General features: G+C 39.1%; 1 protein-coding gene across 3 annotated transcripts in view; it reads right to left on the bottom strand.

Annotated features, from left to right (window-relative positions):
- The window catches only part of Cntn1 (contactin 1), a 288,900-nt gene that overhangs the window by 105,099 nt on the left and 169,961 nt on the right, over positions 1–13,840 (bottom strand). For all 3 annotated transcript variants that reach the window (XM_021216386.1, XM_029548012.1, XM_021216385.2), the window contains exons 4-6: positions 8,739–8,871; positions 5,238–5,410; positions 3,044–3,139 (exon numbers count right to left, since the gene is read on the bottom strand). In XM_021216386.1, coding sequence (XP_021072045.1) covers positions 3,044–3,139; positions 5,238–5,410; positions 8,739–8,871 — 402 coding nt within the window. The remainder of the gene's footprint in view (positions 1–3,043; positions 3,140–5,237; positions 5,411–8,738; positions 8,872–13,840) is intronic.

Raw genomic sequence — 13,840 nt, 5'->3', positions numbered from 1 at the left:
AGGAGAGGAGAGAAGAGAAGAGAAGAGAAGAGAAGAGAAGAGAAGAGAAGAGAAGAGAAGAGAAGAGAAGAGAAGAGAAGAGAAGAGAAGAGAAGAGAGAACTAAAATTTTTTTGTGCGGTAAGGTGTACTTAATAGTAATGCATAGTTAGGCATATTTTATTGAGTTTAGTAATAATCCATTGTGATTATATATCCATTATACCACTTTCAACATCACTGTTAAATGTGAGGATCCTAAGAAGGTCTTCAAGGAAGTTAGCATGGAAGATAACAAATCAACCCTTCATTTTAAATGCAGAAATAACTTAGTTGAGATAATGAAGACTCATTCTGAGATCATTATTGCAAGACAGACACAAATAGGTCCATAAAGAACACACACAGAACCAGAATCCTATAGCATATTCCTTTGTGTTCTCAATCCAATGAAGTTCAAAATCACAAAGCATAGACCATTCTCTTGTATGCCTCAAGGATGATGGGAGATTGATGGCATAGAATTGCAATACATGGATTGATCAAGTAAGCTCGTGGAATGTACCATGGAGCTAACTGTATGATAGAGATGAAGAACTTTGAAGACTTTATTCTATTAAAGGCATTTCCTTGGCCCATTCAATGTCAACATAGTGTTCTCAGGTTGAAGAAGCAAAACACTCCCTTAGTTGAATGGGTTTAAGCTGCTGTTGACCTTGTAAAGTCAGCCAGCCAGTCCTCTTGTCTCCTTGTTTAAAATGCATGTATAACTTAACTAAAATATACCTTGAATTAGATGCAGAATTTGATATGCTCTATTTATGGACAATCTACTTCACCAGATCTCAGACTTCCATTTACCGCTTCGTCCCCTATAACGCTGTGTAACTCATCCCTGATCCTAATTCTACCTTCCTCTAGCCCAGCGGTCTTCTGCCTTCCTAATGCTGCGACCTTTAATGCAGTTCTTCATGTTGTGATGATCCCCCAACCATAAAATGATGTTCATTGCTACTTCATAGTTTTGCTACTGTTATGAATTTTAATATAATTATCTGATATTCAGGATATCTGATATGTGAATCCATGAAAGGGAGTATTCAACATCCCTCCAAAGGGGTTGTGATCCACGGGTTGAGAACCACTGCTCTGACCCTCCTTTAAAAAGTAACCACTCATGTCATATGGTTCTTCCGCTCAACAATCTGATTAGAAATCTCACTGAAGTAAAAACGCATGCTTGCCACACGTGCATTGATAAGGTCCTCCACAGCACAGCACCTGCATCTCCATTACCTTTCGTCCTGCCCTCTCCGGCTTGCTTTGCACCCATGGTCTAACCGCAACCCCTCATCTTGTGGCCTCACCTCCCTGGGATGCCCTCTCATACTTATCCTCTTAGTTCCTTCAATTCTTTACTGTTTTCGTCAGTGTTCCTTTCTTAGCAAGGCCCTTTCTAAAATCTAAATTATCCCCAACCTTTTCCTGTCTCTCTCTCTCTCTCTCTTATTCTGTATCTTTTAATTATGCCTCTCATTTCTTGTCTGTCTGTCCCAGCAGAAGGTCTCTGAGGATTGACAGCTTTTATTCTTCTGTCCCTGGGTGAGTCCTGGGGAATGATCAGTGCTCACAAGAGGTTTCCTTAAACAACAAGCCCATCCAGTGTTAAATAGGCAAAGGGAGTTCACTGAGCTGCTATCGCCTTGTCTATAGGGAATACTATGGAGAAGAGGGACATTTTCTCATGTTTTCAGCAGTTACTCAAGCAAAAGCCTTTCTCACTGAAGGCTGTCATAACACTGTAAATATACCCCTCCCATGTTTAGTAATTAATCCTCTTTCTTGCAGTGCAAAAAAAAATTACCAGTATTTTAGAAGTAACTAGAGTTACATATGTCATTTTCAGATGTACATATAAAATATCATGTACATGAAACTTACATGTAATATATACATATAATTTTGTATGAAATCATATGTGTATATGTCTATGAATACACACAAATTCAGTGTATTCCACACAAGCTTACAGCTGAGTGTTGTGTTTCATTTTCTATGGATATGACTTAAATCACATTTAATATATAAAGAACATAAAACATTTATTTCATAGTAGGGGATAAATATAACAACTGAAAATAAGTCTATGAATATATACCATAGTAGCCTTTGTTTTAACTGTATCAAAGAAAAGATGTATGCAATTGAAGTTGAAATTTTAACAGATGATTTTTAATTTTGTTCATTTTCTGAAGTGTATGATTGCTCTCATAGACCAGTGACTCAAAGACATTAATAATTGATCAAGTCTTTATCATTTCCAGAGCTTAGTTATAACTCACAGTATATTGCAGATACCAAATTTAAAAACCGATTGACCATACATCATTTCTTATTACTGCATTACTGCAGAATCTGCTGTAATTTTTCTTCCACAATGGGAACTTTAATGAGGGCACAAAACAACATACTCATTGTCTATAAACTGGAATGACTAAAAACCCTTAGGATTAGCTCCAAGTGACCAAATAGGAAAGTGTTAACAACCACTTTAAGTGATGACTACAAATTGACGTTGTGAATGTGGACTTCCGGGTATGACTTAGCCATTGTACTGCTTAGTTCTCTGTGACCTTGTTTAGCTGCGTGACATCTGATTGAACTTGGTCACTGTTGGGGGAAGGGTTTGTATTATACCCTTCATTATATGGCTGGAAGTTAGTGGCTCCTGGAGGAGAGACGTTTTCTTCAGTGGTGTAGCTGATCTTAAACTGCCCATGCTTATGAAACCTAACTCCTTTCCCATGGTACTGTAAGTAACCCCACTTAAACTCATTGGTTCTTCAAGCTAGTCTCGGGTGGAATCCTTTCTTCAATGAGTGTCCTGTGGTGAGTGTATGTTGTTCTGCCCTAGGGAAAGTTCACACAGCAAATGCACATAATGAGTCACATTAATGATGGACCATGACTGTTAAATAAATTGAGTAATTATTCATGTATTAACATTAATAGAACACTCGAACGTGTCCATTTCATCCCGCAGTCGTCCGAGAATCTCCACTTACCTGGGAAGTGGTAGGGAGGATCGCAGAGAAGCACCATGCCTTTCCCTTCCTTCACCTTCACTTCCGGACGCTCCTCGGGAGGAAAGGGGTCGAGATCTGATTTCAAAAGGGAAAAGGGAAATGTTCACTCTGCTCAAGAGAAAGAGATATTTGTTAAGTGTAATCTTTCAGTAACACAGCGAGATCAGGAAAAGCCAGAGAGCTCCCGGAGCAAGCGAGGAAACACACAGACATCCAGTCCCGTCTGTTGGCTGACCAGACACTCAGAGAAAGGACCCCATTTGGATAATGGAAAAGGGATCAATCCCTTGATCCTTTAAATTGAGTTTATTTCTTTTCTAAACTCATTTTTCCATATATATATATATATATATATATATATATATGTACAAATATATATAGTGTTTAAAAATCTCATCTTGCTTGATTTTACTCATCATGAAGTACTTCGGTTCTGCATTTGTTTTATGAATATTGGTTCTGGCTCATTTCCAACTCTCTTCCTCTTTGTTTGTGACCCACACCCGAATTATAATACCAACATTTCACTCTCCTTAACATGCTGTCTACCTCTGGAAACCTGTGTTTCTCCAGGTTATAGTTTCCCAGAGGAAGACTTGAAGGTACATCCCCAGACCTGATATGTTAATAACATCAGAAATCCTTCCCTAGCCTCACCCACTCATTTGATAGTTTTTTGCTCTGGTTGTAGAGCAGAAATCCAAATGTTTTATTCCATCTTAAAGTCATTTTCCTAGGTCCCATTCTATTTCAGTGACAGAGGAACATTTTTGTTTTTAACTTGATTTTCTTTGAAAAAAAATACTTAAGTGGAAGTACAGAATTTTTGAAGTAAGAATTACTGAAGTAAGAAATGATTCATATGTTTTATTTACAATTCTCTTTGCCACACTATTTTAATATTACTGTTTCTTGACCTATCTCATCCTTCCTGGTGATGACTTGTGAAAATGTTGTTTTCATTCTGTGATGTATTTAGCAAGGATAAACATCTTGACATAAAATCACAACCCAGATATTAATTATCACATCCAGCTCCCCTCTTAATGTAGAGCTGTCCTTTAGAACAAAGTCCAATTTTTATTCTAGCAAGTATATTTTTTTTAATGTTTTCCATTATTGGGCCCTGTAAGAAAAAGAATGACCTAATTCAAATTTAAAATGACCAACTAACTAAAATACAGATTAATAAATCCCAGCCCAGAGAAGTTAAATGTTGAAGAGCCAGATATTTTCAGGGACAAGGGTGCTAGGAGAGGCATTCTGTCTCAATAGCTAGTTCTCACCCCATGGGGCCTTCAGTGAGAATACTAACATCACTTCCCTCATGCTGATTGCAGAGAACCATTCATGGTTCTCCAGAACGTAGTTACGAATTCTTTTACATCATCTTTAGAACACCCATAGTTGTTTGCCTAAGCTGAGCTTGCCACCCAAAGCCCATTCTTCTATACAATACATTTCTTCTCTGGCATGCTGTTGTCAGTAGTCTGTTTCCTTCTTTTATCCTTTTTGCTGAACTCTTATGGTTGTGTTTACTAATATATCTTGGTGGTCACATAGAATTATTATAACTGAAAATTTCACAAGTGCCATACTTGTCTCACCACCAACAACCTGCCAACTGTAAATGAACAGGTGCCATGACTTTTTAAAAATAAATCACACAGTATCACTGTGTTGGTTGCAATGATAAGGCAGGAACGGCCATATTCACGGGGACAAGATTTATTTTAATTTTACTTATTTGTGTGTATGTATGCGAGTTGTGTGTGTTGTGTGTGGATATATATGTTAGTGTGCATGTGTGTACTGTATACATGTGTAGTATTTGGTGTGTGTGTGTGTGTGTGTGTGTGTGTGCATGTTTGCTTTCTACCCATGGAAACCAGAGGAGGGTACTGGATTCTATGGAGCTGAAGTTACAAGCAACTGTGAGCCACTCAACATGGGTGCTGGCAGAACATGGCACTTCTTCAGGATTAGTCTGTATACTTCAATTCTGAACCATCTCTACAGAAGTGATTTTAATGGAAGAGAACAGCTGATGTAGTTAACCATCCCACAGTCAACACCCTTACATACACCATTTATACAGACTTGGGTCAATAATTAAAACACATTAACTTCACTTCGAATAAATCCACCCTCGAAAAAGCTTATGATTACTTACACCCGAAGCTCAGGGTTGCCTCTGTGCTCCTGACCATTCCATAGTTGTTGGATGCCAGGCAGTAGTATACCCCAGCGTCCTTCTGTTTGTCGGGGTTGTTGATAACAAGGTTTCCTCCCACCATACTGTACCGGTCGTTTGTCAAGTCCACGTCCCCATTATTCATTCTCCATCTAGAGAAAAAGACATTAATGTTACTCCGAAGCTCGTAAGTCTGGAAACTATCGGGCTAACTTTACTCTGAAGTAATTCAAGTACGGTTTCATGTGAAGGGAGATGATTGTTCACGAATCGACATTGTTTTTTAACGATCGATGATTCTGAGTATTTTGAAACGTGAATAATAATTTAGCTAAGGTATCAAAATGTGTAAAATCATGATACTTTCCCTTATCTTAAATGAAGAAGTATCCTAAAGGAAAATGGGTTATTGAGTTCTATTCCTAAGATTGACTTCATGTACTCCTGAGATGAACTTCATTATTTAGACATGAGCATACTTGATAGCCATATTCTGCTAGATAGTTTCATAGGCATCTAGATACATTGTATAAACTATTAAAACATATCTCTAGCAAAATTAAAATATAAAGTATGAGTATCTGGCTAAATAGCACAGTAATGTTTCAATAAAACTAAAGGATACAGGCTGTCTGGTCATCAATGAACACGTGTTGACCACTAGAGGGAGATCACACAGTTTAAAATTGCTCTACTGCGTCTTAATCCAAGCCACAAATGAAGTGGTAAATTCAAAGTTTCTTCATCCTCAAGGTTTTATTCAGTGGTGCCTTTTCACATTATTGAGGGGCAACTTTTGTTGAAAACATTTTCCTCCGCTGTATACTTGTATGTGTAACAGTGTCAATGAAAAATATTGTGGCTAACAACACTATTCTAGGAAGGAGACATTATTAAAAGTGGAATTCTGCCTTTTCTGATGAGTTGGAGAGAAGAATACATGTAAAAAGATGTTTCATTTATGATTAGAGTAAAAATAAGGAACATTTTATAATTATGCTGTGCTGTACCAGGGTCCATCTGTTAAAGCAATGTCCCAGGAAAAATATCAGCTAAAAGTCCTGACCTTGAAGATCAGGGGGGCAGCTGTGGCTAGTTTCCAGATGCCAAATACATTCCTGATGCAAGTGAAGGTAATGGCAAAACTGCATGACTTCAGATTGTGTTTGTAAGTCAGGTCCTTTGGACATTTCCCCATTATCATCCTTATGGTGTAAGAGCTCATTTCAAAAGCAAGAACACACAGTGTTCTGTTCTTGCTTGTTGCAATTGCTCCAAATCACCTGCTTTGATTTCAGCAGGGCCAGTCTTGCCCCGGGCATGTGGAAGTGGTGTAGGGTGATCACTGCACAGGTTTCCAGGTCAGGCAGCTTCAATGGTCAGGGTTCTCCCCTGCTTTATCGGGTTCAGGTTGTGTTAATTGCTTTGACTTCCTGTGGCTGAGGTTGTTTAGAGAATCATATAATCTTATGCCTTGCTGTGTCTGGATAAATTCATGGTCTATTTTCAGAAATGTGTGTTGAGACTACTCTGCCTTTAGATAAGCTTTTATTGCAGCGCTCACTTCTTGGGGGTGGAGACTGGGGAAAAGTGTGTCAAGGCTGATGAGTGGCAAAGAAAATTCCTTGTTGTGCCTCTCACCTTTCGGGATGCCACCATGAATAATCCATCACCACAGAACACGCTACAGATATAAAACCATTGTGTGAAGGACACAGCGAGTGATTACTGAGGGTAGTATGGTTTCTTCTGGAATTCACAACATTTGAAAAAAATCATCCTTTTTACCACTAGACAAGTCTCTCATCTTCTCTTCTTTATGCTTTTATTTTACAGTCTGATGCGGCTGCCTCTATCAGGATTAAGCATCTACTTGGCTTCCCTCAGCTCCCTATATTAACGTACAGACAGTCAAACCAGCTCAAGTTGGGTTTTAGTTTGGCTGGTGGAGCGGGTGACATATTTTACATTCATAAAGCCTCTGTGTGGAGAAGGTCCATACCCCTGCCCATGCCATGTTCCTAGAGACACTGAGCACAGCACCTGCTGATTGGTTGCTTCCAAGCCAGTTTGGTGGCTGCTGGCGAGGACAGTATCATGGAATCTGCATCGCTGAAATAGGCTTGAGATTTACACACTATCTTTAGAAATCATCGCACCTGAGCTTTGGTCAGGCATCTGTGCTTAACTTACACGGTCAAGCCAATGTATCTCATTTAGTGTTTAGCATACTTTCTTGTAAAATTTTCTGTAGATAAATTTCCTCCACAGACTACCACCGCTGCCAGCCCTTGCCCAAGACCCTGTGCAGAGGCCATTGCAGTAATTTTAGAAACCAAATAATTTTTAGAACAATTGTGTTATTTGTAATTTATGTTGTCCACCCATGCATGAGATTGAAGCCATAAAAATAATGTCAGGATGGTGATTTTTATACCTAAATTCATATTTTACTTTAGGAGTAATTTTATAGTGATAGCCAGAGGCAGGAGAAAATGAACACAATTAGAATTAAGTGGTGAGAAAGAGATTTTTTCCCTATAATAACATTGTATAATAATAGAAAGCTATTTTATAGTAGGAAGAATGCCTACTATTGAAAATTAATTAATTCATGGCCTTCAATTCAATCAGGGGATAATTGTCCACTGCAGTCCCAATTTCCCATAAATCACTTGTGGGTCCCCCCCCACCACCAGGAAACCCTTCACAAAAGAAATTCAAATTCACTGTCATTTGGTTAATTTTCAGTCTTTGAATAAGATTAAATTGTTGGTACAATTTTATAAACTCTCTGTAGCACAGAACCCCATTTTTAACCATGACCAAGTTTTTATGATAATACAAAGAAGTAACTCGGGAGCATCAAACAAAAGAGATACTCCTGCATTGTTCAGAAGGTAGATATATTTAAGACACTTTTTTTGTTTTTGTACATGCTGGAAATACAGCTCAGTGGTAGAGTGTTTGCCTCACATGCATGAGCACCTAGGTTCAATCCTAGCAATGCAGGAAACTCCCCGCATTGTCAGAAATAGAGATTTGTGATTCACTGAGAAAGGGTAATACTTTCTCGGACTGCCTAAGTGAAGAATTCTGAATGTAGTTCATATAGAAATATTATTGGTCACCCATAGATTTGAGTTACCTAGGACAGTGCATTTAAAATTATTTTATCTTCAAATGTATATACTTAATGCTTTTATGCAACAATTGTTTGTTCTAAGCACCAGTTCCATTAGATGTTACCAAATCTACATGTATTGTCACTGAATAAATAAATTCTTACATATATTTAAGAAAACTTTAGATAAATATCATATGGTGTTTTCGATAGTCTATACGCCAGTATTTGGATTGGTGTTCACGGACCTTATAGACTCGTCTTAAGATTGCTCTATAGATCTGGGGTTACGGATGCCACCTACTCTCCTACCCTACCCCTCCATTCTAAGACAGGCAGTGGGGGGAGAGCATTACTTGTAAACTGGAAATGGGCTGGCGCGTGCCCGGCAGTTGAGTGATACTTTTCCTTCCAGTGACTCTTCTGGGTAAATGGTATTGATTGGTTGCTCTTCAAAGATGGGCCCAAATCCTTTGTCCTCCTCGGACACTGAAACAAAAACAAGATGATTTTAGAGATGATTTTGATTTTCTCAAAGGAAATTTGGTTGCATCAAAAGTGCCTCTTTGTCTGTTTCTTGTGGTTTCCAAAGGTATCATTGGCCAGTTATTTACATCTCCCTTCACACACACACACACACACACACACACACACACACACACTTGTGACCCAGCCATGGTGGTAATTCCTTCAGAAGGCTTTCTCCGATGCTCCTGTTTTGAACCATTCCCTCTTGTGGCCCAATGGCTCCCCACTTGAGCTTTGGGACTTTTATACCTGCTTTGATTTTTGAGGCCACCTTCTGCGTCACCACACGGAAAGGATACAGAGACCGGTGACTTCTTTAACCACTATACCCCGCTAGGCAGCTGCTTTGTGGTCTAGAATGTGAAGTTGCTTAAGAGTCTGGAAGGTAGGAATGAAGCAATAAATGAATTCTGACTGCTATAGAGGGGGGGGGAATTATCCTCTTTTTAATTCTTTTTTTCTTGCACACATGACCAGGATGTGCACCCAGGATCATTTGGGACAACATATACACAAATTGAGAGTATGGGAGTTGTCAGCTGGCTTGAAACCCATCACCAGCACCCAGTTTGGGAAGCAACTTTCTGTGAGTCCATCCTGTCTGGAAGGAAGAACCAATAGCACCATAGGGAAGGTTGAGGATGTGGGAGTCACTCACATGTCACTGGCTTAGCAGCATCTGCATACCACAGCTAAGAGCCTAGTGTTCCAAATGAATGAGCAGTGAGCCATGTGGCTAAAAAGGAGGGAAATTCTTTCCTGAGGTTGCTGAGATGGCTCAGATAGATGCAAACCGCGGCTCACTCCTCCAGCTTGTGTCGTGCCTGTTTTGACTTTGTTTTTGGTTTCGTTTATTTAAGATGCTCTCAGATAGCCCAAGCTGACATCATAACCCACATTTTCCTGACTCTACCTCCCCAATGTTGGGATTGTAGAATGTGCCATCATGCCAGAATCTTCCAGCTTACTGTTATTCCCCTTTATTAAAAAAATATTTTTCATACAATATAATTTGATTACAACTGTACCCCCTCCTTTTAGTTCCTCCCCATCCTTTCCCATCCAGATCCACAGTCTTTCTGTCTTTCCTTACTAAACAAACAAGTATCTAAGAAATAATAATAAAATAAAAGAAAACACAGTAAGACAAAATAAGTCAGCATAGTACAAAGGAAAACAAAGAGAAGAAAACAAGCCAAAGAAAGAGCACAAGAAACACATTTAAATGCAAAGGGAAATGCATTCACACACAAGGAATTCCCAAACACAAATAACTAGAGGATATAAATATATGCAAAGGACCTTAAAGTAGAAATAATTAAATAATACATCATTTAATTATAATAGATAAAATAAATAAATGGGGGAAAAGAATGCCCTGACTCAGTATTATAGGTCAAAGGACCTCCAACGACACCACTGAATTTATTTTGTGTTGACCATCTAGTGCTGGGCATGAGATCTGCCTTAAGAGTGATTTGTAACCCCATAGGAAGAACAACAGTATCAACCAACCATACCCCTTCAGAGCTCCCAGGGACTAAACAACCAACCAAAGAGTACACATGGAGGGACCTATGACTCTAGCCACATATGTAGCAGAGGATGGCCACATTTGGCATCCATGGGAGGAGAGGCTCTTGGTCTTGTGAAGGCTCAAAGCCCCAGTGTAGGGGAATGCCAGGGCAGTCAGGTGGGAGTGGGTGGTTGGGTGGGAGAGCACCCTCATAGAAGCAGGGGAGGATAGAATAGGAGGTTTCCAGAGGGGAAACTAGGAAAGGGGATAACAATTGAAATGTAAATAAATAAAATATCCACTTTTTTTTTTTTTTTAAAGAAGTCATTTGTGCAGGTCACGTGCTTGATGCTTCAATCTTTGAGAGTTCATCCATTTGCTGATCATGCTGGGCTTAGAAGGCCTTGTTTCCTTGGTGTCTTCCATTCCCACTGACTCTTTCTAGTTCCTCTTCTGCAGAGTCCCTTGAGCCTCCAAGGTAAGGGTTTTAATGGAGACATCCCTGTTCTGACTGAGTGCACCAAGGTCTCACTCTCTACATATTGTCTGTGAGTGTATCCATTCCCATCTGCTGCACGAGGAAGCCTCGCTGGTGATGGCAGAGCAAAGCCCTGACCTAGCAGGATGGCAGAATGTTGTTAGGAGCCATTTTATTGCTATGTTCCTTTTCTAGAACAGGAGCTGGTTTTCTCCTAGGCCCCTGGCTGATGTAGTCTCAGGTTCTTTCTTGGCCACCCAAGCAGGGTTGATATGTTCATTTCGTGGGGTGACCTTGAGTCCAATCAGATATTGATGGGTATTCCCACAAGCTTTGTACCACCATTGAACAAGTGTATCTTGAAGGCAGGTCGCCATTATAGACTGAAGGGTTTGGAGCTGGCTTTATGTTTAGTATTTCCACTGGAAGCGCGCTGAGTACTTTTGAGCACCATGAGCAGTAGTTTTAAGTATTTCCACTGGAAGCGCGCTGAGTACTTTTGAGCACCATGAGCAGTAGTCTGTAGGGGAAGATGCTTTGGATAGTCACCGGCTTGACTTCTCTGCCTCCAGTGGGTTGTGTAGGTGCTGTCTTCAGGAATTGGGCCTAACGGTCAGGTTGGGAAGAAGAAACAATAGCCTTGGCAGTACCCTGGGTTGTTTGGGGGATCCCATGCTACTTCCAACCAGTTGGATCTGGCATAACCCTTTCCCAGAAGCTTCATTTGTCAGCAAGAGATGACCAATGGGGGGCTCTGGGAGTGCTTTCATATAGATGATTTAACTCAAGAGGCACAATGGATTTTATCTTCACTAACATCAACCTATGAGATCCTGTCTGAAAATAAAATACCCACTAATCATGGTAGACCCCTACCTTTTCTGACGTATTAGCAATGTATGTATGTATGTATAGATACATATATAAGAATATATAATGTATTATACATAATTGAAAGGCAATTCTGCAAAGAGGTTATATAAATATTAAATTTGTGGTTAAAGTTGTATAGGTCAAACAGAGGAATTGATCTCTTCTTAATGCCAATAATTTGCACAAAGCATGTGTGTTCATTTTCCAACCCTCCGATAACTTCTAAGTTTTATAGGAACTGACTATTAAACCTTAGTGGAATAAAATAATGAAGTTAAATTAATCTTCATAAGGAAAATTACTTTTAAAATATTTTAGTTTTCTCATTTCCAGGATAGATCAATACTATTTAATAAATATATGGTGCTTATATTTCTAGAATTTTCTACCCTGAATAAGACAATGAATCCTCTCTGGGGCTTAAGAACATTTTAAGAATGATTCTGAACATTTTATTAGGGAACTGAAACTGGCCCTGAAGAACAGCAGTTACTGCATCAAATCTTTGCCTACAATTGTTATGCTCAGCAGCAACATATCCCATCACCAATGTGGTCACTTCATGGTCCCCTAATTCACAGGTGTATGCCCGACTCAGACCAAGAGAAAGATCTTCCAGGAATAGATAGCACAGCATCAGACTCAGGACAGGATCCATTAAAGCAAATTTATACCCAGCTTCAGGAAAGGGTGTCTCTGTCTCTTGATAGTCTAGCTGTAGGAACATGCAGGTAAGAGTTTTAGATGTTTTGGAAGTTTTATAGAGGAGAGAGAGAGAGAAAGAGAGAGAGAGAGAGAGAGAGAGAGACAGAGACAGAGACAGAGACAGAGACAGAGACAGAGACAGAGAGGAAACATCTTAGGTTACATGGATATTTAATTAACATGTTTTATTTTGATCTGTGTTTTTCTTAATATAACCTCATTTTAATAAAAAATAATTTCCCAATATATACTGTAACTATCATAACTTGACCACAGAAGTGATTACTTTATCAAATATGGTTTAAAATGTTGATAAGGAAGAAAAAGATCACACATGCTTATTTGAAGTAAAACTTGTGGATGAAAGACAATCAAATGCTATTGCTTCTCCATGAGTGGACTTTTCATGTTCACAGAGTACAAAGTCAGTCCGTGGCGTGATGTGAAATTGGGTCCTCACACGTTTCCCATGTGGAGATAGTCCTCTGTAATCTTGCTATTTGATTTTATTTCCAAAAAATTGAAAGTAAGATTGCAGTTTGTGCTTGAGAGTTATTTTTAGTCATTTTAATAACTGTCTTGAAATAAACTCTGGATTCTCATTCTGAAATATATCATCTGAATCTGCTATTTAATAGAATTTTTGCATAAGTGTGTTTTCTGATGAGTCTCAGAGAAAAAAAATCTATTAGGAAATAAAAGTAATGGTACCAAACATTGAAAAGTCTATTGTTAGAATCCTTATTATATTTACAGTATTTCTTATTATGGAGCTGAGAGTGGTTCAAGTTCTCTTGAAAGTCAATCAACTATTCACATGCAGCAAAAGTTACCTTGCTTAGCACAAACTTCTAGACATTATTGGTTCTTTCTTCACTGAGAGAATCAAGATGTTTAGGACTTGGGTTTTAAATGCTTTGGCACCTCCATCACTTAGGGTGACAGGTAAGAAGTAACATTGCACCAATTTACATTCCTAACGATGCAATACTGGGAGTTCTTCCTTAAGCCCAGTTTTTAAAAGGATGGAGAAGATTGGATTAGCCGATTATGTTATATAGACTAAATTTTGCTTGGCTATACATCACAGGGAGAGTCCATCATGAATTTATAGACCCCATGGACCTCGAACCATTTCTTCAACTCTTAGACATGACTACAAATATTTCCAGGCTCCTTCATATCTGACTGTACCTTAAAAGTGAAGTCTGTTGTAGCTGGAGAGGAGAGGACCCAGACTACCTAGGGCCATGACATTTCTTTCAGAGGAGTCTGGAAAAGATTTCTTTGTTGTAAACAGAGATAGAAGACAGAGAGGGAGGGGGAGAGGGAGGAGGAGAGGGAAGGGGAAGGAAGGG

The sequence above is a fragment of the Mus pahari genome, chromosome 17 (assembly GCF_900095145.1).
Source record: "Mus pahari chromosome 17, PAHARI_EIJ_v1.1, whole genome shotgun sequence".
In the NCBI taxonomy this organism is placed as follows: Eukaryota; Metazoa; Chordata; class Mammalia; order Rodentia; family Muridae; genus Mus; species Mus pahari.
This window is presented reverse-complemented; position numbering and strand designations above follow the sequence as displayed.